The sequence below is a fragment of the Dermacentor variabilis genome, chromosome 10, assembly GCF_050947875.1.
Source record: "Dermacentor variabilis isolate Ectoservices chromosome 10, ASM5094787v1, whole genome shotgun sequence".
Taxonomy (NCBI): domain Eukaryota; kingdom Metazoa; phylum Arthropoda; class Arachnida; order Ixodida; family Ixodidae; genus Dermacentor; species Dermacentor variabilis.
The window spans coordinates 66203166-66226409 of record NC_134577.1 but is presented as its reverse complement, the minus strand read 5'-3'; the positions used below and the strand labels follow the sequence as shown (position 1 = coordinate 66226409).

General features: G+C 48.3%; 1 protein-coding gene across 1 annotated transcript; it reads right to left on the bottom strand.

Annotated features, from left to right (window-relative positions):
* Positions 1-6697: 6697 nt before the first annotated feature.
* LOC142559283 (putative ATP-dependent RNA helicase DDX5) lies at positions 6698-7518 on the bottom strand. Its single transcript, XM_075670904.1, has 2 exons — positions 7134-7518; positions 6698-7047 (listed from the first exon to the last, which is right to left on the bottom strand). The coding sequence occupies exons 1-2, from the start codon at positions 7516-7518 to the stop codon at positions 6698-6700; spliced, it is 735 nt and encodes a 244-aa protein (XP_075527019.1).
* Between the last annotated feature and the right edge of the window lie 15726 nt (positions 7519-23244).

Genomic DNA, 23244 nt, shown 5'->3' with positions numbered 1-23244 from the left:
GCGTTTATCTCAGCTGGCGTAAGCTGCTCAGAGAACGGCAAGCTAACTCTGTAGAAACACGGAAAGCTACAAATCTGTGAATCAGAACGTGTTCTTCCTTTTGCAATCATACACGCCAGGCGAGACGCAGGAAATTGACTGCGTATTTACATTGGTGCCCAGTTCGTGTGTTTCGCATGTCGCTTAATTTGTCTAAAATGACCAAGACATGGTTAACAAATATTTGCGAGAGGCATCAAAACTGTGTAGCCTGGAATGAAAATTTCACAGAAATAATTTCAGTCTGGAGGGGACTGCAGTTCAGTAAGCATGAAACGAAATCATGTTTGATTCATGGGTAAATTTTTGCATATACTACTCGCAATATGTAACACGCGGCTGTTTCTTATAGAGTTCCAGGCCGACATCGAAGGGTGCTGAAGCCATAAAAAAACCATTTGTGCGTACGAAGGGGGATGTGGACAGGGCATGCATACTCACGGCTGACATCGCTTCCTCCTACGACCTGCTCCCAGTCTACCATCACGCACGGCTTCCTTGGCAAACTCTTTCAGCTCGTCCGGAATCGGCTGCTTAGCGTCGCAAAGAATAGAGACGAGGTTCGTAGCGTGGCACCTGTCCTGGCGCGTGAAGAACGTGTACGCCACTACCGGTGTGAAGAGAGTGCGAGGCGTGATCTAGGTGCCTCATGTAGCCCTCGGAATGGATGTGGTAGTCGTAGTTGACCACGAAGACTGCGCCAGCGGACGCGTCCACTTTGCGCGCGCCAAAGTCGTTGGACGATTGGCAGGAAGACGACGACGTTTCCACGCAGACGTGGTTTCCTTGTGTTCCTTGGAAATTGCTCGACAGCAAAGAAAATCTCGCCCTTATCCGGATACGAAGCTCATCGGAAGCCTATGGGGACCTGTGGACTCTGGTGAGGACTCTTCTTTGCCTTGTCCTACGGATCCTGCTCGTCTGATAGACTCTAAACAAGCACGGCTGGCGCTTAGGCTTAGTGCGGCCGAGCCGCCGCGCTCGCCCGACGAAGAAGAAGTGTTTCTGCCAGATGTGAGCTCCTCATCTGTACCTTCAACTGGACTGCTGCGCGTGACAACATCCATGCCAACTATGCAGCCGAAGTGTGCAACCGATAGCTCCAATACCCAAGATGCAACACCGAAGGACAGTCCTCTTCGTGATGTGAATGTGAACCTATCCGCAGTCGTGCCGACGGACACTGGTGACCCTATGGACGTGCAGCCGTCTGGCGGTTCGACGAATGCAGCCAAGCGAGGTGCCCCTATCAACGTGCTTCAACAAGACGCCTTCGCTTCGGAGCAACCGGCAAAAAAGGTAAGGGCCACCCCAGACATTTCCTCCACGGCCTCCCCTACGCCCGCTCCCTCTCAGTCTTACCCAACGCCCACCCCTTCTCAATCATATCGAGTTCATATACGACCCCTTTCATGCTACGACATAACTTCAGTAGCCACAAAATATGTCCAAAGGGTCATCGACCAATCTCTTGAAACCACCGGATACAAAGGGTTCGCAGCATATAAATCTACCAACTCGATCACTGTGCACTTGGCATCTCTCAGTGATGTGCAGAAAATGTGCACTTTAACATCTATCCCGCTGTCAGAAGATCAACACCTGCCTGTGCAGTGCTACTTTGCATCGGGCCCTAATATACAGAGGTGTGTTGTCTATGGCATTGACCCAGAAGACACCCCTGAGATAATATGTCGTGAATTGACCTCCACGACACACAGGGTGCTCGCAGCTAGATTCATGGGCAAGAGCCGTACATGCTTAGTGACGGTACAGGGCCCTCAATGTATCCCAGAACGGTTTTATTACTATGGTTGCATATTGCGACCTAAACCCTACCTTCCTCGAGCAATATTCTGCTACCGCTGCTTTCAACGTGGACACATGCAGGCATTTTGCCCACAGCGTACTATTGATCCTGAAAAGCTCACACCAGAAGGCCAACCACGATATCGATGTGGCTTATGTAAATCTGATGAGCACGATATGACAAGCACAAATTGTCCGACTAAACAGAAGGCCACAATACGGATACGAAAGGCTATACCAAAAACGACTATAGTAACAACACACAATCGTTATGAGGTTCTTGCAGAAGAGCCAGAGATGCTCTTGGCAGAAGAAGAAAAAGCCCCAGAAACACAACTGTATTCTTCTGTTCTTAAACGTGGCAAGCAGTCGCAGACAAAGAAACAGAAATTACCGGAACCTCTGCATCAGTCAGATGATGACCATGATGTCATTGACGCTCGGATAGACGCACTGGCCAGAGAGATTGAGCGACTCCGCAAACACAAAGAATTGGTAATTCTGCGTCGTCAGAAAATAGGACCGACACGTGACGCATCAACCACTGCGAATGCCACCATTATGCCTGGATCCCGTCCGGCACCACAGGTCAACCAAGCTGTTTGGACAGCAGTTTTAGATCAACTTGCACAACTAACGTTGCTCATTCAGAATTGCCTGCATCATGGCTAATTCTCTGCAGCAGCTGTCACAGGATGGAATTCTACAATGGAATTGTCGGGGCCTCAACTCCAAGTTAGGAGAAATTAAAACCAAGCTTCAATACAATAAGCTACATGTATGGGCACTGCTTATTCAAGAGCATAATAAGCTATGCTCCCTATCCAATTTTAATGGGTATCATAACCCATCTATTAGAGATAGACGTGCTACTACAATGGCTTCAGCTCCGGGAAAAGCTGCAGTTTATATATCATCGCGTATTGCTCACACAGTGCTTGACCTGGAGCCATGGTGTAGTGGTAATCAAGAAGTTGTCGGGGTCCTGACACGACCAGTGAAGACTCCTGTCATTCTAGTGTCATTCTACGCCAGACCGCAGCGCACACGTTTGAACTTAGGGTGGATAGCCCATCTCCGGTCTACGTACCCGGGAATTCCTATTCTCGTGGGTGGAGACTTCAATGCCCCACATACAGAATGGGGGTACAAGTACAACTCCCGAAGAGGATGCCAAGTTAAAAACATCATGAGCGATGCCACTTTTACACTACTGAACCATCACGCTGTGGCTACCTGTGCTGTACCCGCAGTATCTAGAACAAACGCTCCAGACCTCACGTGGTGGTTGGGTCCTGGAATGCCGCAGTGGCGGGTGGAACCAGATACATGGGGCAGTGATCATATGCCCATAATGATTGGTTTGCACAGAACGTGCATAAAGAAAATTCGACGACGAGTAACAGTTACGCATTGGGATAAGTTTCGGGAATCATCGATTGATAAAGTACCCTCAGAGCCCTCAGAAATTCTTCCCGCTTTGCAAGAACTGCTACGGAGGAACACCACTGTAACCACAGTTGACGAGGAACAACCTCAACCGGACCTCACCCTTTTGCAACTTTGGGCAAAGCGACGGCAGGCAGAATTGTATGCGTCGAGGAATCCCGATGCACCAGGTAGCCGTGCACGTGCTAACCATATAGCGGCGAAGGCGCGTCAGCACGAAAAGCAACTTTCTCGACGACGATGGTATGAGTGGTGCGAGAATCTTGGATCGGGCATTGGAAACAGAGCACTTTGGCGTACGTTCCGGTCAATGGAACGCGGTCATAAGCAACCTGACCCTGCAGCGAGCGTTAGGTTAGCGATGCAGAGTTCGCCACATCAATTTGCAGAACACGCTGCTAGAGCGTTTTTCCCGAAATACGATCAAGCATCACCTATAAACTGCCCCGAAATTGATGAGTCCAACTCCGAAATATCCAGCCCTTTCAGCATGGCCGAACTAATAGCGGCGATTGAAACTTCGAAGCAACGAACAACACCTGGTCCCGATGGTATTCCTTATGAGGTTTTCAAGAACATGGAAGGAGCAGCTCTCGACGCACTTCGTCAGGCTATTAATAAAGTATGGGAGACTGGCAACGTTCCACCTGATTGGAAGCATTCAATTGTTGTTGCGATTCCGAAACCAGGAAAGTCTCCAAATAGCCTGCAGTCTTTACGCCCAATTTCACTAACCTCAACTGTCTGCAAACTCACTGAAAAGATGCTGGCCACACGAGTTTCCTGGTGGCTTGAACGCCACGGTAAATATCATCCTGCCCAAATTGGATTCCGTTCTTACTTGGGAACTGAAGACGGACTTTCTATGTTATCAGACGATGTTTTACAGGTTTCTCCACACAGTCACGCTGTACGCACGGTAGTAGCAACAGACATAACGAAAGCTTATGACAATATAGACCATGAAATCATTATATCCAACCTCATCGACCTGGGACTTCCACCGCGGGTGATAAGATTCATCTACTCATTCCTTCAGAATCGCACATTTGCGATTAGAGTAGATGGAAGGCAAGAAGGATACTTCACATCGAACAGAGGAGTCCCACAAGGTTCGGTTCTGGCTCCTCTTCTCTTCAACGTTGCTCTAATACCTCTAGCCTGGCAACTACATCGGATTCCAGATGTGAGGTTCTTAATCTATGCGGATGACGTCACTTTGTGGTCCGTGCATAAAGATATCTCTAGACAAGCTCAACAGCTTCAAGAAGCCCTTGATGTGCTGAACAACTACGCTCGGAAAGCAGGATTGGACATTTCCGCCCAAAAATCAAGCTATGTTGTGGTGGCCAACAAGAAAGGCCGCACAAGAATCACGCAGCACCCCTTTACATTTAGACTCGGCGCAGTGACAATCCCTGAGGCTTCTGAGGTCCGCATACTGGGTCTCGATATTCACCAATCCGGCAGTGGTGCTCACTGGCTCCGTAAAACCAGACAGAGTTCGACAAAAACACTTCACCTTATTCGTCGCATTGCAGCAAAAGCCGCTGGAGCTCGTACTGACGTAGCTCGACGGTTGGTGCGTGCAGTCTTGCAGCCACGGATTTTATATCAAGCTCAATTTCAACGGCTGACTTTGGCACAGCTGGCACAGTTGGAGACGATTAATCGTGATGCTATGCGCACAATCACAGCACTGCCCCGCATCACTCCGATACCAACCTTACAGGAACATGCCCAGCTCAACACAATTGCTGAGCTCATTTTGCAACGTGAAAAAGCACGTGAAATAAAAAAGCAACTTATTCCGGCTGTCGCTGCGTTGCATGCTCATTTTCACCGCGGCTCTCGGATTGACAATCAGCCCTATCCAATGCCTCCCTGGGAATTCACCAGCATCACAACTAATAAGCCAACGAGGTTACGACGCCGCGATACAACAGGTATTATTGACGCACACAACATCGTCGATGCATCATGCGTTAACACCTGCCAAGTCTATACGGATGCTGCCATTCTCCCAGATGGCGGAAGGACATCATTCCTGAGTACTACGCATAATTTCATCAGCGGCCACCAGCGCTATTTATCTACAGAAGCCAGCGCTCTAGTAATGGAACTTCAAGCCATCCACGACGCTGTGCAAGATGCGACATCTAAGCTGCCTACCATCAAGCAACTAGATATCTTCACCGATTCTTTAGCGGCTATCCAGGAACTCAAGAAGGTTGATAAGGCGATGGAAATCTGCGAGACAATACACACTATGAATAGTAAGACATCTACTTGCGTCAAGGTACACTGGATTCAAGGCCATTCAGCGAACCCTCACAATATTGCTGCTGACCAGCAGGCACACTACCCTCCTAATCCTGATCCTCCACCTATTCCCCTCCCACCCCAACCCCGTAACTCGCTGCGAGCCCGTAAAAATGTTCTCCGGCAGGACACACGCGCTCTTATCCCACCGTGTGTCTGCTCCCTCCCCCTTCACCTTACTAGGGCGGAGGAAGTTGTGCTTAGGAGGCTTCGGGCCGGGGTGGCCCTTACACCGGCTGTTGCCTCAAGGTGGAACTGGTCGCATTTACCACTGGGTGCTACGTGTCCATACTGCTCCGTTCCTGTGGTGGAATCAGATGCATACCACCTAATATGGACATGTACGGGTTTACAATCGGAACGCTCGCGTCTCCTACTGGAAGCCGGACTCCGCTACAGTGTGACAACCAGCTATCACCGCTGGATACATGACAACAGATTCCACAAAACAATGCTCCAATTCATACACAACACAGGCCTCACAGCACACATATAATACACATATACAGTCCAAGAATTATGCCTTAAGGGCAAGCCTTATCGCAATAAAAAAAAAAAAAAAAAAAAAAAAAAAAAAAGTCGTTGGACACCAGTATGGGGGCAGCGCTGGCACAAAACGAGGCAAGAGCCAAGTCCCGCTCCTTTTCCGTACTTTTGCCGCAGACGCCGACAGCAGGGATATCCCGAAACACCAAGAAGCCCACAAGGTCGTCCACTGCTTGCTTCGTTTCAACGAAAACGATGACCTTACGATGTGGCTTGTTGAGAGTGTCCTGCAGAATCGCTACGAGTCGCTCGCTTTTCTCTGCCTCGTCGCAGACAAAAACGACCTGCTCGACGGTCAGGTCACGAGACGCCGGCTTTACCCCGATGCTGACCTGAACGTAGTCATCCAGTGGGTCCTCGCAGAACGGATGCACGTTCTGGGTTCGCGAGGTAAGCCATATTTGTGTCTGGTGGTCAGGTCGGATCCACTCTGCAACCGCCTGAATTTCAATCTCCAGGTCCATGTCCACTATGTGGTCCGCTCCGTCTAACACCACGTAGGTACATCTTAAGAGGCGCAGCCTGCCATCTCTCAGGAAGGCGAGGAGACGGCCAGAGGAGCCGCGATGCAGATCTGAGGACATTTCTCGATATCTTCGAGCTGCGCTTCCTTAGGCTCGCGACAAGGGAGGCAGGCCGCTCCAACCTTCGTGTATTCCTGGAGGTCACAGGCTACCCGGTGAACTTCCCGAGCCCTCTCACGGGTCGTAACCAGAACCAGTGCGATAGGTCCGTCGCCGGATTGCAAGGGAGGCTGGCTCAAGACGTGTAGCATGGCGGGGAGGAGGTAGGCGACCGCCTTTACTTCCGAAGGGACAGCTTGGACTACAGCTAGAAGGTCTCTGCCACTGAGTGCTACAGGCCAACACTGAGCTTCTACGCCTGTGAAAGAGGCATGCAACAAGAGAATGGTGCAACCCGTGCAGCCACGGGTTGCACCATTCAGTTAGGCAGTCTGGTAAGTCTACCTCTTCGCGGCTTGGGAACGCATCGCCCGCTGACCGCAATCTCTCTGGCAAGCCGATAGGCGGCTACTTCTGCCTCTGAGCGCAGAGCTGTTGTTACGTGCTGTCGGTAAATGTTCTTTTCGACCGGCAGCACCACAGTGCGATCCCACCTCGGAGGCATTTCAGTGACTTCCACTTGGCTCTTGTTGACGTGGTCAGCTCGGCTTGTTTTCTCGAGAATTGCTTGACTCAGCTCGTTATCTCCGATGCCTTGGCGGTAGGCCGGGTGAATTACGTTTGTAGGTTGATCAGCAGCCAAGCCGCTCATCGGTCCGAACTGAAGGGGTGGCCTAGAGATGTCCACCACATTGTCCAGTCCATTATTGACCATGAGGACAATATCCATATTCAACCAATATCCAACCCGAGCCTCTGGCAGTGAAATTTTTTGAACGGCGGCGCCCCGTGTCCCTGCTATGTCGCATATTTCCCCGCTTGTTGTTGTTGCCCACCTAACACGAGGCTCAAACCCACTATGGGGTATGGGTCATGAATTGCGTGGAATATTCTAAGTTATAATCCAAAATAAAATTTGAGAACTGCTACAGAGGAACGGCTATTGAAGGGTGAAATCACGTGTATATATAGATCGAGGTAATATTAGAAGAAAGAATCAGCCAATACTTTTTTTTTCACGTAAGGAACGAAAAAAGAAGATGCAAATTTAACAGAGAATTTGTTTGGCCATTCCGTAACAAACTCGTGGGCAGCGAAGCAAACAATGTTGTGTCTGTATCCCTGATTAGAGACCCCAAACGTAAAAATAAGAGGCACTACTAAGTCCAAGTCACATCTTCGAAGGTATAGTTCCAATATTATTTTCTTGCAGCAATAACGCGGCGACAAGGTAAAAGGAATCGCGAATAATAGTTACTTCCCCGTTACATAAAGAGCAGAGAGGGCAGAGCACCAAACCTGACTTGTGGGAGCATAAGTTCGAAGAAGCATTGCGGCAACGTAATTTCGTGAGGGTAGTGTGCCCAGCACTCCTCTCCAAACAGAGGTGGTTCGCACGCGATCATGCTGCGCTAAGTGACGTTCTCGCCTGAACGCTGGTTCGAAGCCTGAGGGCTGGCAAAGAGGCAAGCACCGCAAATCAATATGATCGACAGCGCTTGTGTGCGTACGTGTGTGCGCGTGCGTGAGTGCGATTGATGGCGCTTGTTTGTGCATCGACTTCTGTTCGTTCATTCTGGAGTTTCAAAATCAGAATTTTGTTAGTTCTGAAATATCAAACTGTGATATTCGATGTGCAGGAGCAGGTCCCGTAGTCAATGACTGTATAATTACCTGCTAGATAACTAGAGAACAAACTAGAAACACCAGGGAAGCCCGGTCAAGAGTGCGTCCCTAGGCGCAACGGTCCCCGCTGGTCAGCTCAGCGCAAGGGGAGGAGGTTTTAACGAAATTCGTCTCCTCGGGCTAGGCCACATTACCAACGCCGTACATTCGCTAGGTCCGGCGACCCGCCTATAGAGACCATCGAGCGGGGGTCAACGGGATGTCCCTGGCCCTGTTGCTGGCAAGCAATGTGGTGAAAGACACACTGAAAAAGTTTGCATGGAGACACGAGGCCAAGCCGAGAAAAAAGACAAAAAAACAGGCAGACTGCTAACTCAGAACTGAAGTTTATTCCAAACACTTGCACGAATAAATAGGAAAACGGAAACAGAACAAAACAAGGCTATCATCCTGAACGTTACGTGTTACCCCGTGTAAACTATTGAGCATGCCCTTCAACCAACTACCCCTACTATCTGCTCTCCTAAATGGTGAAAGGCACAAGGGAAAGCCTAGGGTAGCTGGGGAACAGAGTTAATATATCAGCGAGGAGCCTGACACTTTCGCTGAATTTTGTCCTTCGTAAACTCGTCATGTAAATTACTTTACATAACGAGCTGATTTTACTTGAAGCTCACAGCGGCGGCAAGTTGTTTGTTTTAGACCCCTTTCGTTTCCGTTTAACTTACCGTCTGTACACTTCAACTGAAAACTACAAATAATGTTTCCTCACGCTTTCCTGGTCTTCAGTTTCTGCTGGCGTCATACCATTGCGGCTAACAAAACATCGGATCCCTCAGTTCCACTTCTCCTCGTTCGACTAGCATTATTGCAAAGTTACAGCGCACATTCTCATTTCTATCGCGCGGTTCAAGTGGCAATGCAATATTTCGCTCGAAAACAGACATTCCGCTAAGTCACCAATCAATTCGAGGATCCAGTGGCGAAGTTTGTTCACATCCGTGCTACAATGTATGCACATCATTCCCATTCTGGCTAGCAGGGCACAGTTGAGCTCCCTTAGGCCGCCAGAGCTGCCGTCTACTAATTTCTGCAGAAAGGCGCCACGCATCCCCCGAAAACCCCGGCGCACGCAGAGAAGCCAGCCATGCAGTTCCAAGCCGCTGGCGCAAGCGAATAGCGCGCGAGAGAGAGCGCGCCATCTCTCGGGAGAGCCATTCATCTGGCGCCTGCCGTGAGGCGATACCGCTCCCCAGGGGCCGCCTGGGATAGCGGCCGCTTTGTCGTCGACGCTCCTAAACAACGGCTGCTGAACTCTCTCAACTGTGACCCGCCAGTCGATTTTGTTTCTTGTTCTTTTTTTTCTTCTTTCCCGTTTTCAACTTTCGCGAACGTAATAATAAAGGGGGCGAACAGACCCGACTTGGCAAGGGTGACTTTCAGGAGGCGTAAACCTGCGAGTCTCTCCTTTTTTTTTTTTTCTTTCCTTATGACGACATTCTGAAAGCTTCAGCGCAATATCATCCGCTTGTGCTGAGCATGGCGTATTGTCCGCTGTCTCAGGAGTGAGAGAGAGGAGAATAAAGGAAACGATGAAGCAGAGGTTGGCGGAGGGAGGCGGGGGGAGGGGGGGTGGCGAGATGAATATTCTGTTAACGTCCGGGATGTCTGCATGCTGAATCGCCGATCGTGCTCAGTGGCAAAGCACCGGTCAGGAAGGACGCTGTGCGACTGAGTATTTATTGCCGCGCGCCTGCGCTTATACCCTCCCGGCCCGCTTGTACCCGGACGCGTTTCCCAAGGGGTGAGAGTTTCGACGAAATGTCACTATATAATGATTTTTTCACCATCCAGGTTGCATACCAGTTGCCAGCACATGATTCATAAAAAAAATTCGCTGTCACTTACATTGATTGCTTCACAATGTGTGCCGTACACGGTCGACTCATGTGTCCAAATTAATTATCGCATCTGAGTGTTTCTTTTAGGATACGTGCCGGTTCCATTGGGCAAACGAAAGCGCTATTACCCGCCGCGGTGGCTTAGTGGCTAAGGCATTTCGCTGCTAAGCATGAGGTCGAGAGATTGAATCCCCGCCACGACGACCGCATTTCGACCGGGCCAAAATGCAAAAAGGAGCGCCCGGACAATGTGTGCACGTAGAACGCCTGAGGTAGTCAAAGGCGATCCCGAATCGCCCATTATACGGCGCGCCTCATAATCAGATCGCAGTTCTGGCCCGTAAAACCAGAGCATTTCTTGACACCTTATCAGAAAATTTTCATTTACGATTACGTTGTGTGAGATAACCTTTGATTTCAGGCAATTGCGGCACGATAGGATAGGTCACCGCCTTCTCGCATAACCTCACTCTCCACTGCCCGTTTTGCATTATTCATCATCATCATCATCATCAGCCTAGTTACGCCCACTGCAGGGCAAAGGCCTCTCCCATACTTCTCCAACTACCCCGGTCATGTACTAATTGTGGCCATGTTGTCCCTGCAAACGTCTTAATTTCATCCGCCCACCTAACTTTCTGCCGCCCCCTGCTACGCTTCCCTTCCCTTGGAATCCAGTCCGTAACCCTTAATGACCATCGGTTATCTTCCCTCCTCATTACATGTCCTGCCCATGCCCATTTCTTTTTCTTGATTTCAACTAAGGTGTCGTTTACCCGCGTTTGTTGCCTCACCCAATCTGCTCTTTTCTTATCCCTTAACGTTACACCCATCATTCTTCTTTCCATAGCTCGTTGCGTCGTCCTCAATTTCAGAAGAACCCTTTTCGTAAGCCTCCAGGTTTCTGCCCCATATGTGAGTACTGGTAACACACAGCTGTTATACACTTTCCTTTTGAGGGATAGTGGCAACCTGCTGTTCATGATTTGAGAATGCCTGCCAAACGCACCCCAGCCCATTCTTATTCTTCTGGTTATTTCAGTCTCATGATCCGGATCCGTGGTCACTACCTGCCCTAAGTAGATGTATTCCCTTACCACTTCCAGTGCTTCGCTACCTATCGTAAACTGCTGTTCTCTTCCGAGACTGTTAAACAATACTTTAGTTTTCTGCAGATTAATCTTAAGACCCACTCTTCTTCTTTGCCTCTCCAGGTCAGTGAGCATGCATTGCAATTGGTTTCCTGAGTTACTAAGCAAGGCAATATCATCAGCGAATCGCAAGTTGCTAAGGTATTCTCCATCAACGTTTATCCCCAATTATTCCCACTCCAGGCCTCTGAATACCTCCTGTAAACATGCTGTGAATAGCATTGGAGATATCGTATCTCCCTGTCTGACGCCTTTCTTTATAGGGATTTTGTTGCTTTCTTTGTGGAGGACTACGGTGGCTGTGGAGCCGCTATAGATATCTTCCAGTATTTTTAAATATGGCTCATCTACACCCTGATTCCGTAATGCCTCCATGACTGCTGAGGTTTCGACTGAATCAAACGCTTTCTCGTAATCAATGAAAGCTATATATAAGGGTTGGTTATATTCTGCACATTTCTCTATCACTTGATTGACAGTGTGAATATGGTCTATTGTTGAGTAGCCTTTACGGAATCCTGCCTGGTCCTTTGGTTGACAGAAGTCTAAGGTCTTCCTGATTCTATTTGCGATTACCTTAGTAAATACTTTGTAGGCATTATTAAAGCAGCGCAAAACCCGCACTGATGAAATATATATATATATATATATATATATATATATATATATATATATATATATGTATAAACAAAGCCTGCGCAGACACTGCCAAAATTTTTGGTGTCTTTCTATAGCTCTCATCACTCACACGGCAAGTATTTCTTCAAGAAATTAATTCCGGTGTTTTGCGTGCTGAAACGACTTCGACATACGCCTCGCAGTGGGGGGCTCCGGATTAGTGTTCAAGCATCTGGGGTTTCTTCAACGGGCCACCCAATGAACGGCACACGGGCTTCTTTGTATTCCGCCCCCATCGAAATGCGGCCACCGCGATTCGATCCTGCGCCCTCGGACTTGGTCGCGCAAAGTCAAAACAACTAAGCCACTAGGGCGGGTAGAGTACCGCTTCTTTTTTGATATTATTATTATTATTATTATTATTATTATTATTATTATTATTATTATTATTGTTATTATTATTATTATTATTATTATTATTATACAAGGGTAATTTACTTGAGGTGGGCGAATACCCGAAAGCTGGGATAACGTCAAACTCGCGATAGGTGAAAGTGGCTCGGGCCCAGCTTATGTGGGCGGCCTCCGCGCAGCGACCGCGTGACCCACACGACCGCCGATCCACCTCCGGGATCAGCCCACTTGGGAAGAAAACGAATGCGCATGCGCGCCGCACCCTGTAAAAAAAAAAAAAAAAATACGCGCTTCAAAGTAAACAAGGGGTTGAATTAAGGCGGTATAGCCTCAAGTGGCTCACACAACCGACGGTGTGGAAAACGCGGCGTGCGGTACAGAAAGTCACGCGAGCTCGCCTCGTTCAGACACGCGCTCGTGCCACGGCTTGCGCTTTCGTAGCCGTTGTGTTCTTGCACAGCTGGCTATGCCGCTCATCGCGCAAAAAAAAAAGGCAAAGTTCAGATAGAGTTCATTTAGGCTCTCGAACCCACGACCTTTGCTGTTAAGGCGAAGTTAAGACAAAGTAAATTATTATAGAGTTAATTAGGGCACTAAAACCCACGACCTTTGGTGGGAGAAAACAAGTAATAAGAAGTCACAACCCATTCGAATGAGGATGTCAGACAACTTAATGAAGGTATCTTGAGCGCGCAGGCTTCCACCTTCGCCAACTTTGGAGTATGCTAAAATAACTCTTTTTTTTTCAGTTTATACGCCGGGAAAGAGGGCAAAGAAAGCTTCGCTTTAGAAAACAAATTATGTGGATGATGGCGTATACTTGCTCCAGCGAGTATATTTAGGTACCGAATATTTTATTGCGTAATTCCGTAGGGCGCAGAGTCGGTCAGAGGCACATCTGTAGTGTGAGTAGAGATATTCGTACATATATACAAGCCGACTACACTCAGACAAATGTGCACCGTTTTGGTCGTATCTTGCCACGCAACAATAATCGTCATCTGCCTTGCTTTTTGCATTTCCTTTCTTGAAAACGCTGCGGCCGCTACTTTCCTGTCGAGAATGCTCCGTCATGCTGATAACGCGCAATGCCTTTCGGGACTTGGAAGTACCGGGCTCGCAGCGTTGGAAAAAGGAAATGCGGACGAGACAGATGACGATTATCGTTGTGTGGCGAGATACGACCAAAAGGCCGCAATATTGTTTAACAGTGTAGTTATACATTGCCCTAGCTAACTTTAGTCAACCTATTAAGAGGAAAAAGAACAAGCAAATAAACAGCGTGCAAGATACGATAATAGGAGCGATTATGTTCAATAATCGGAGGTCCGACGACCGGCCATCTTAGGTCTTATTATCGTACGTCGCACATTGTGTATTTCTTGGCTTCCTTCTTTCCTCTTAGCAGCTTGGCTAACGCTATATACCTGTCACACCCTATGTAAGAACGCGGTTACGTGTGTGAACTGTTCGACAATACAGGAGCAGCTGCGCCTCATAGCAGCAGCAGTACAGGGTCAGGAAAGTCCAGGAGGCTTTCGCTTTCCTACTGCTGCGTACCACTAGTTCCTTAGCATACACACCTGTCGTGAAATGGGTGCTTTAGTATCTATAAGAAAGAGTTTTCTTTAACCTAATAAATTTTACGCCAGTTTTTCTTGCCGTCTAGATAACCGGGTTTAACGCCCCCGCTTCAATTCGCAGGCTGTGGTAGTGGCCGTACAGTGGGATGACTCGAGATCTTTTTTTTTTTTGCCACATTGGGCTGTTTAATGTGCACTCAAAGCGCGTTGCACGAGTCTTTACTCGGGCGCACCTCAGGCGTGAATCGAACCCACAACCTCCTGCTCAGCAGCCTGATGACTTTGTGCCACCCTAAAGAAATTGGCAGCTGGTACGACGATAATTTCAGTGACATCCCGGTGACGAGCGTGAAGACAAGCGCAAGTAGCAATTCCATCCAATTCTTGTACCATCCCGCATAACGGATATGCGCTATATTTAGAGTTAGGCGCCTTCTTAGGCGCCGTGCAGGGCCTGGACAGTTGCGCCCGTTGTACTTTTGAAGTGCAAACGCGAGGCTGGAGACCACGCAGTAAGCTCGCTTACCTTTGCTGCACCTTGCCGTCCGTCTACTCGTAGCTTATCTTTGCCCTCATCCTGTGAAGGTGGACGCCGTTGTTCTGGCTGGGATCCCCACGACGCCGCACTTAAGTCCCTAGGCGTACACGATGTTCCATGGCTTTCCGAGCTCGTCGAACCCATCTGCAAAATGTTCCAGAAGGCGTATAACATTAATGTTACTGCACGCGAAAGACAAAGCTCGTTAGACGGCCTGCTCCAGTAAAACTTACAAGGTCTGCTTATTTTCCCTCGCTATAAGCCACGCAAAATATAACTTGAACCATGCAAGCGTCGACGATACGCTTCTGTGAAGGACTCCTACGACCAAGCCAAAGGTCAAACTGCGCAGCTACATGAGATAACATCCCGGTAGACGAGTCTACATGTCTATATTTAGCTCGCAGGGGGCGGCTTGGTGCTTGGTTTCAAGCGGCGCAGCCCCCGCTGATCTGCATCGTCCCTGTCAGCGTTTCTTGATCCGCCAGATGCCCGGATGCTCTTCCTTCGTTGAGAACAGACCGCTACGAACGGTATTTTGCTTTGTCATCGGAAATCGAAGCTCGTAGAACGAGAAGCCGTTGCCCATGGCGTTCCCCCGCCAACGGCAAATAGACGCGCCTAGCCCGGTACTTAAAGAGTAGCTCTACATTCCTGAACAGCGAGATTATACGCCGAAGAATTTCCGTCTTTGCCGTCGTTGGCACGGGCTGCAACCGAAACTGACGATGGTGTATTTATTTATTTATTGAACATACCTTACAGGCCCCTTGACGGGGCATTGAGTAAGGGGGGTAATAAAATGTGCTAAGTAACTTGTCAGTGTACAAACATACGGCTCAAATTTGCAATTTAACACAAAGGAGAGGAATCGGTGATAATGTGGTATGACGGCAAATATAAGGTAGGGCAGGAAAAAGGATAACACGAAAAAATAATATTGGCTGGCATTATACATTATGGCAAAACTGCACAGAAGAACTATAAAGTGTACCAATCCCAATGACAACAGCAAAAAGAAAAGAAACTACAACCAAAGATAGACTGCCAAATATGCGGATTCTAGGCGCATGAAAGCTGGCATGGTTTAAAAGACGCACAATGGCATGATAAAGAGCGCTTGATAAAAACGCAGGAACTAATTGCGTGCACAGTAAAAACATTTATCAATATAAGAAATGCAGTCGGGCACATAGTGGGATACTAAAAAAAAGAAAAAAAAAACTCGTGTAGTGGTACAAAAATGACGGATGTCATTGGTCTTAAAGCTGTCAAAATAACAAATAAACAAATACATGGGTGGTATACAGAGCATGGCACCGGAAGTAAAACAACATCGGAAAAACTATTGGCAAGTTTTTATTGCGAAAAGAAAGAGTGCAGAACTTGACGGAAACTATCGTGGTCTGGTTCGGATGCGATGTTGTCTGGAAGACCATTCCACAAACGTATAGCGCGAGGAAGAGCAGATGAGTTGAAGGCGTGAGTTGACCCATAAAATTGCGTGAAACTTAAGTGATTATGCAACCGACGCGATGTGATGGAAGGAGCATCAAGGTGAAGCAGGAATGGTCTGTTGCTGTATGCGTATTTGTGAAAAAGGCATAAAAGGGCAATGTTGCGACGAGCACTAAGGGGTTCAAGTGAAAGATTGAGCTTAATTTGCGTTATGTTGTTATGGTTGTCATAATTGCGTGAAATGAAACGGGCGGCCCTATACTGAACCGATTCAAGCATGTTAATTAAATAATTGTGGTGGGGGGACCAGATAAATGCGGCGAATTCAAGCTGTGGGCGAACGAAGGTCTGATAAGCTAGTTGACGAACATGAGTGGGACAGTTATGTAGATTTCGACGTAAATATCCTAAAGATTTTGAAGCTTTTGCGCATAATATATGGTGAGACCACTTACGGTTTGCGGTAATATGGTGGGACCACTTACGGTTCATCACTTACAGTTCTTCTTGCTTTGTTTTTTTGTTTGTTTTTCGCTAAAGTGGCCTTCGTGCTAATCCGACCGGCCCACACAAATGCAAACCCTTCTCATAAGTCGTGTTTCCTCCAATTCTCACTATGCGATGTCCGGCCACTGAAAGGCTCTTCCCTAGGTCCTACAAATGCACTTAATAGTTATATATTTTTTAACATTTAAGGTGATCCGTAACAAGCTCTGCAGTTACATTAATCTAAATACGTACGACCAGAACTATCTTCAGTAACAGTAACTTTTACGGCTCCTAATTCTAATTATCGACTTCGGGTGCGTGTTTACTGATGACACCGGTATGATGTTACACAAAGGTACACGTAAAGGTAGGTAACTTGACCCGGTAACGATTGCTTAATCTGCTAGTCTGAACATTTTACTAAATTTAGATTCCAAGTAACGTTCTATACTACATATAATGCGAAATATCTTCCTCGTGCGTTATTCCAAACGCTGAAAAATGTAATTCCAACGAACTCTCGGTCAGTTGTAGCGGAGGTATAGACGATATTTATAATGGAAGCATCCATAATACCACTGAGGGGAAAAGAAACAACAACGCAAGAGGAGACATAAACGCAAGGAGGAAGCATGACGTCAGGCAGCAAGTCTTCTCGAAGCAATCTCATCCGCCGCCATTTCTCTCGGTTTTCACTCGGCGCTTCATGGGAATATGCACACATCGTGCGCTGTACGTAGCTGGGTTCGTGGTGCATTTAGAGTTCCGCTGGCCGCCGCATAGTTGTCGCCGCTTGCTCAAATTCGTGCCGCTAGCCTTCCGGTCCCTGCTGCGTTGAGTACCTCTAGTTGTCCGCATAATACCTAGAAACATTGCCGTCGTCGCCATGGCAACATTGAACTCGCAACGTCCACACGATGGGACGCGCGTTAGAACTCCCGAACGGCATTCCACAGAAGCAAATAATTTAACTAATTAATTATGGGGTTTGACGTGCCAAAACCACTTTCTGATTATGAGGCACGCCGTACTGGAGGACTCCGGAAATTTCGACCACCTGGGGTTCTTTAACGTGCACCTAAATATAAGCACCACCGGTGTTTTCGCAATTCGCCTCCACAGAAATGAGGCCGCCGTGGCCGGGATTCGATCCCGCGACCTCGCGCTCAGAAGCCCAATACCATAGCCACTGCGCAATCACGCCGGGTTAAGCAAATAATTTACAACTTTATTCAAACTTATGGATGTAAGTTACATTACAGGTTAAGCGCGTTCGGTCACCATAAAGAAACGACCGCTTGCCAATACTTGCTTGGGTACCTTATCCCGCGATTCCTTGTTTCTTTATTTAAGTAAATGTGACATTGGTTTTAGGGGAGCTTGACCCCATTTGGATGTGTCTAACCGAAAATATGGTCCGATCCCGAAGGCATTGCTGCCTAAAATGCCATCTCAAAGCGCCAGCTGTGACGAGGCAAGAATGCCAGGAACTGCCACAATAGGCGCGCGGCGAACGCTTCGAAGGGTGATTTCGGCACGAGAAAAATTGTGCGAGCGCTCGTGGGCTAATGGTTAGGGCTCTAGGCTGCAGTACTGAAAGTCAATGTTCGATCTCACTATAGGCCGTGCATTGCATTATTGCTTTATAGACGGACTTCGCCCACATCAACGCTTGGTACAGTGATGCGCACGTGGAAATCTGGCGCCACTGTCTACGCGAACTTCCTCACGGGACGCAGTGTCACCGCGAGAAGGCTGGTATGAAGACAGTTTGGCTGATCACGAAAGCGCATGTCTTGTCGTAAAGCATGGCCACGGCTGCAGAAGTGCACGCTTTCTTAAAATAAGTTTTGATTGCAAGTCTTCGTTCTACCATAATCCCATCTTGCTTTTATGTCAACTCAAGCATTTATGCTTACTCACACACGGAGGAACAAGCAGGCAAGGAACGCGATTAACATTACATTGAAAGTGACCCACAGTGTGTACAGACTTGCTCTCCTCCCATCGATGGCTCTTTCGTTTCGCGAGAATGATGCGAGTCGTCAATGCGATCTCTCTGAAATTTTCGTGCCCATGAAAAGAGCTACAATGCTGCTGCTTTCCTGCGAAGGGATACGAATATTCTTTAACGGGTACTTGAGATGTGTGCCCGCCCATGCGCCTAACATGCTACTCCAGATGACAAAAGTGAATCATGAAATGACCCACTGCTACACATTGCAGTACACACAGGTACAGGATGCGCAACCAAAGAAACAAGCACAGGCATAGATGGTCAAAAGGTAACTACAGTCTCTGGCAAGTGTCCCGGAGCATTATTATTGCGGGTAATTGTAACAGCTTTATTGTTGTTGTTGTTGCTGTTACCGTAGGTGCAGTTGTTGCTCGGCCAAGATGTGACGCATACTATGGCGCATTCGCCATGAATGGATTATTCTAGAACGTAATCAAAAATAGATTATCAGAACTGATATACAGTAAACACTGTGGAAATGCGAACTTACCTAATTAAGTGAAAATATTAACAATAAAAACAAATTATTTCCAATCGCTAAACAGGGGGGAAAACATACGCAAACGTAACGGGGCGATCGGTTGGAGTCAATAAGAAAGGTCCTGGACGGCGGATCAAACAGCCCAGACCGAATGCCAGGCACAATGCCCCAAACCATGTCTGTCGTCGAGATCATTCCCATTTCTTGGTGGTGGTGATGATGATAACGACGTGAGAGTCATTGGTTCTTTTTGCTCAGCTCTGTTATCATGTGCCACACGCGTCTTTTGTGTTACCGTTGCATGCATGCGATCTATTCTTGCACGCTACACAATACATGCGATTATTACGCTCTCATTTGTTTTTTGTATCATTCTGTTCGTCTTCTCGATATTTTGATGCATCGTTATTAACCAATATGTAAACATGACGAGACTCCATCGTACTTACAGGAATGAGAACAGGGGCACCAATAACAGTGTAGCTGCCACCTATCCGCGCCGAAAACTGCAAAGTGGTACCGCAGCCGACCGGCCGCACACGCAGCCATCACCGAAAACAAGAAAAAAAGGAAAATTTAAATTTATAGCGTTTGCGTACAAGAGCTACACTCTGGGCACGCCGCAGTTGGGAAGAACGACACACTTGTCTACCACCTGTTCTTTTTTTTTAACTGCATTCTAAGTATACGAGCGTCTTTGCATTCCACCCCTACGATATGCGGCCGTCACCACGGCGGCGATCACGCCCATGGCCTTGAATTCAGCAGGGCGACGCCGAAAGCGTTATATGAAGTGTAACGGGGCGGGTCACCTAGCTGCCACCACCGAGAGAACGGTTGAAGTTCCTCCTATGGGTTCATCTAACCGCACCAAGTTTAGTGCACATGTTGCCGGAGTGCCTAGCATCGACCGTCCAGCAGCAGGAAGAGCTCCAAAGACAGTCACTGTTCGAGAGGTCGAAGGCTAGCCCTACAAAGAACGGTGCGCGCGGAACAGCGAGCGCGTCTAGAACTCTTGAACTAATTCTTGAACTAATAACATCTTGAACTAATTCATTTTTGCGAGGCCCCGAAGCCATTTCTAAACTTGCTTTCATAATGTTTTTCTTTTCAGTTCCCCTTTTCAGTTACGTAAGTTTTTTTTTACGAAGGCGTTTAATTACTCGCTCCAATCTCGGAACCATTCCGCTGGTCATTTCGCGCCACCCCAAGAGCGAGGAAGTGGAAGTCCACGCTTGCAGCATGCGGCGCGTGGTTGTCTCCTGCTGCGTTCAGCTGTAACCCAACGGATTCCGCGCACCAGGATTTCACGGTGAGCGTGGCGAGCCCTATTCACCTTAGGCTTATACGAAGCCTCTCGTTTACCTAGTCCCGGGGCGTTACCGCCTCGACGAGGCCAGGCGGGGGTTAACGTCGCATACGCTAGCGCGTCGAGACCATTACTCGGACTGAGACCGCCTTACGAGGCACGTACAAGCTCATCTTTGGCGGCTCACTTCTGCGGGAAACTTGTCGGTCTCGATGAGACCTGGGGAGGCATTCTGCAAGAGTTGCACCTAGTGGATACGCCCATTTCGTCTGCTGCTGAAATGCTGATTGGCTGTGGCGCCTGGTTGCCTGGACGCGCAGCCGAGCCGAACCAATCAGAACCACAGCAGCAGAGGAAAGGGACGTGCCCACTAGGTGGAACTCTTACAGAATGCCTCCCCTGCCGTGTGCTAGCAGGTTGGCCGAGTACAAGCAGTTGTAAGCATGAGCGCTACGCGTGAGGGCTCGACACCTATTTGTAGGCGAGAGTGCCGACGTCTTCTACGATTCCTGAAGATCATCCGAAAAAGAAGTGACAAGAAAATACGTTACCGTGACGTTTCACTTTTTGAACGCTGTTGACGTATGTATGGGAGCTACAGCACGCACGAAGCCATCAGCCCCCGGCGTGCCAGAGGCCTACACTGTCCTCATCGCCGATCGTGTTCACGACAGGACTCGCGCCGCTGCGCCATACGCAGCAGCCGCCGGAGCAGCAGCCCTCCCCTCCGCCCCAGTGGGAATACGGCACGCTTCCCTCCGCTTTCCTCCCTTGCGCAAGCGAAATTGAGCCGCCGTTGTCGGCCCACAGTCGCACGCTTTCACTCGCACACACAGCGTACAACGCGCGAGGACGATGTTGTCACGAGACGAATGCGGTACGTCTGCATCGCAAACAAAAGGTGAAGCAACTGCCAGAGGAAGTCAACCCAGCGCGCCTCCGCCTACCTTCCTCCTCCGCGACGCTTCGCCTCCTTTCTCCTTCCGCCCTTCGCTCAACGCCACCTAGCCTTTCCTCTAGTCTGCTTTTTGCCGCACGCTCTAGGGAGCCTACATGCACTGAACGCTTGCATGCATGCTACCTAGCTAGAATGCCTCGATGTTCCCCTCACCGGCCGATCCGTAGGGAGCGGCGGGTGAGGAGGACATGGAGGCATTCTATCCCTAGCATGCTCAGCGCGAGATTCTCTTCCCCTCCAGGCGCGTTCCTCCTCTGCTTCCTTCGGGGATTCGAACATACATCCGCCGATTGCGCCTACCGGCAAGTTACGCTGGCGCGTAAACACATAGTCCATGAAAAAAAAAAGAAAAACGTTTTTAACAGCTCACTTGTCACCTTTTCCTCGCTGCCTGCGATGTGCAGAGACTTTGGAGCCAGCAGGATGGAGCTACGTGGACTGTTCCTGCTGACTGTGCTGGCCTGTAGCGTAAGGGCGAACGATCTGAAGTTCACTGACTGCAGGAAAATGCCAGCAGCCATCCATGCAACGGTTAAACCGACAATGGGCAGTACTTTCAAAGTGACCGCCGTGTCGACTGACAAACGTAGCGCAGAGGGTGAGAGGCTCGCTATGCGCCATTGAGATGTAACGTGTAACGCTACCTCGTGAGCGCATTATAGTCGACCAGACCGATGTATGTTCCACGGCAGTGTAAATTAAATAACAAAATTCGGTTGGCGTTAAAGCCATCCGACCCATGGTAGGAGTAGTACATACCGACGAGGCACGCTGCAGATTTCTAAACAAGTTTCGATCAGGCCTCCAACAGGTTACAACATACCGTACAGCCATTCGAGAGATTGGATAGTTTTGACGTGCTCAAGCGTGTTTTATCACTTTGGCGGGACACTAAAAAAAAAATGCGTTACCGTGCGAAGGAGCTTGCACCAGAGTCGACGCCGAGTTGAAGTCCCCTGACCAGCGGACCCTTACATAGCGGATTTTGAAGAGGAGTGCGCTTTGGCCTTGTTGAGTGTTTTACCAGTGCCGTAGGCTACATTGTATTCCAAAGATAACGCTGAGCACGCTACGATAAGTTTTTCTCGCCACTACAGCCCACATAGAAGAACATACCACGAAATACGCATGTGTTCTTACTTTTAAACCGCGTGCGCACCAAACCTACAGCACATTTAGTTTGAACGATATATATATATATATATATATATATATATATATATATATATATATATATATATATATATATATGAGCGGTAGCTGTCCTTTTATTTTCTGTAAAAGTGATAAACCTTGTTCACAACTTAGCAGTTCAAAAAATAACAGTGGAAACTAATTAGTGCGAGATACGACTTGTCATGCCAACAGCGCAAGCAAAAAAAAATAACAATCTTGCGACACATTTAGAAGAGCATACCACAGGTTTAAGCAGAACAAGTAGTCATACTTCAAGAAGTTTGTCCGGAGAGTAGGATGGCCCTAACCACAAGAGATTTTCGGTGACGTGTCACGGGACGGAATGATTTTTTCGGCTCTACAGTGCGCATGCGCAGGAACTGTAAGCAAGGCGGTTCGGGCAGCACGGGAAAGACGCTTAGTATACGTGGATTTGGTCGAAGCCTGGCCCTTGGCTTTCAACGGCATTGCGTCATTGCAGGCGGTTATGTAAATTTCAACACGTTATTGCGTTCTAAGAGACAATTAGCAGTCAGTCTGCCTGTGGGCAGAATTAACGCATTCGTTGTTCGAAAAAGCGCGAACACGCAAAGACGTCAGGAGAACGAAGGACGAGCCCTCGCTGCGGACATAAAATATTTTACTAGTAGCTGGCGTACGGGGTGTTGCGTTTCGTCGTTAGCAGAATTTGTAAATATCACTCGTGGAGTGTCGCGAAATTCAAATTCACTAAGCTA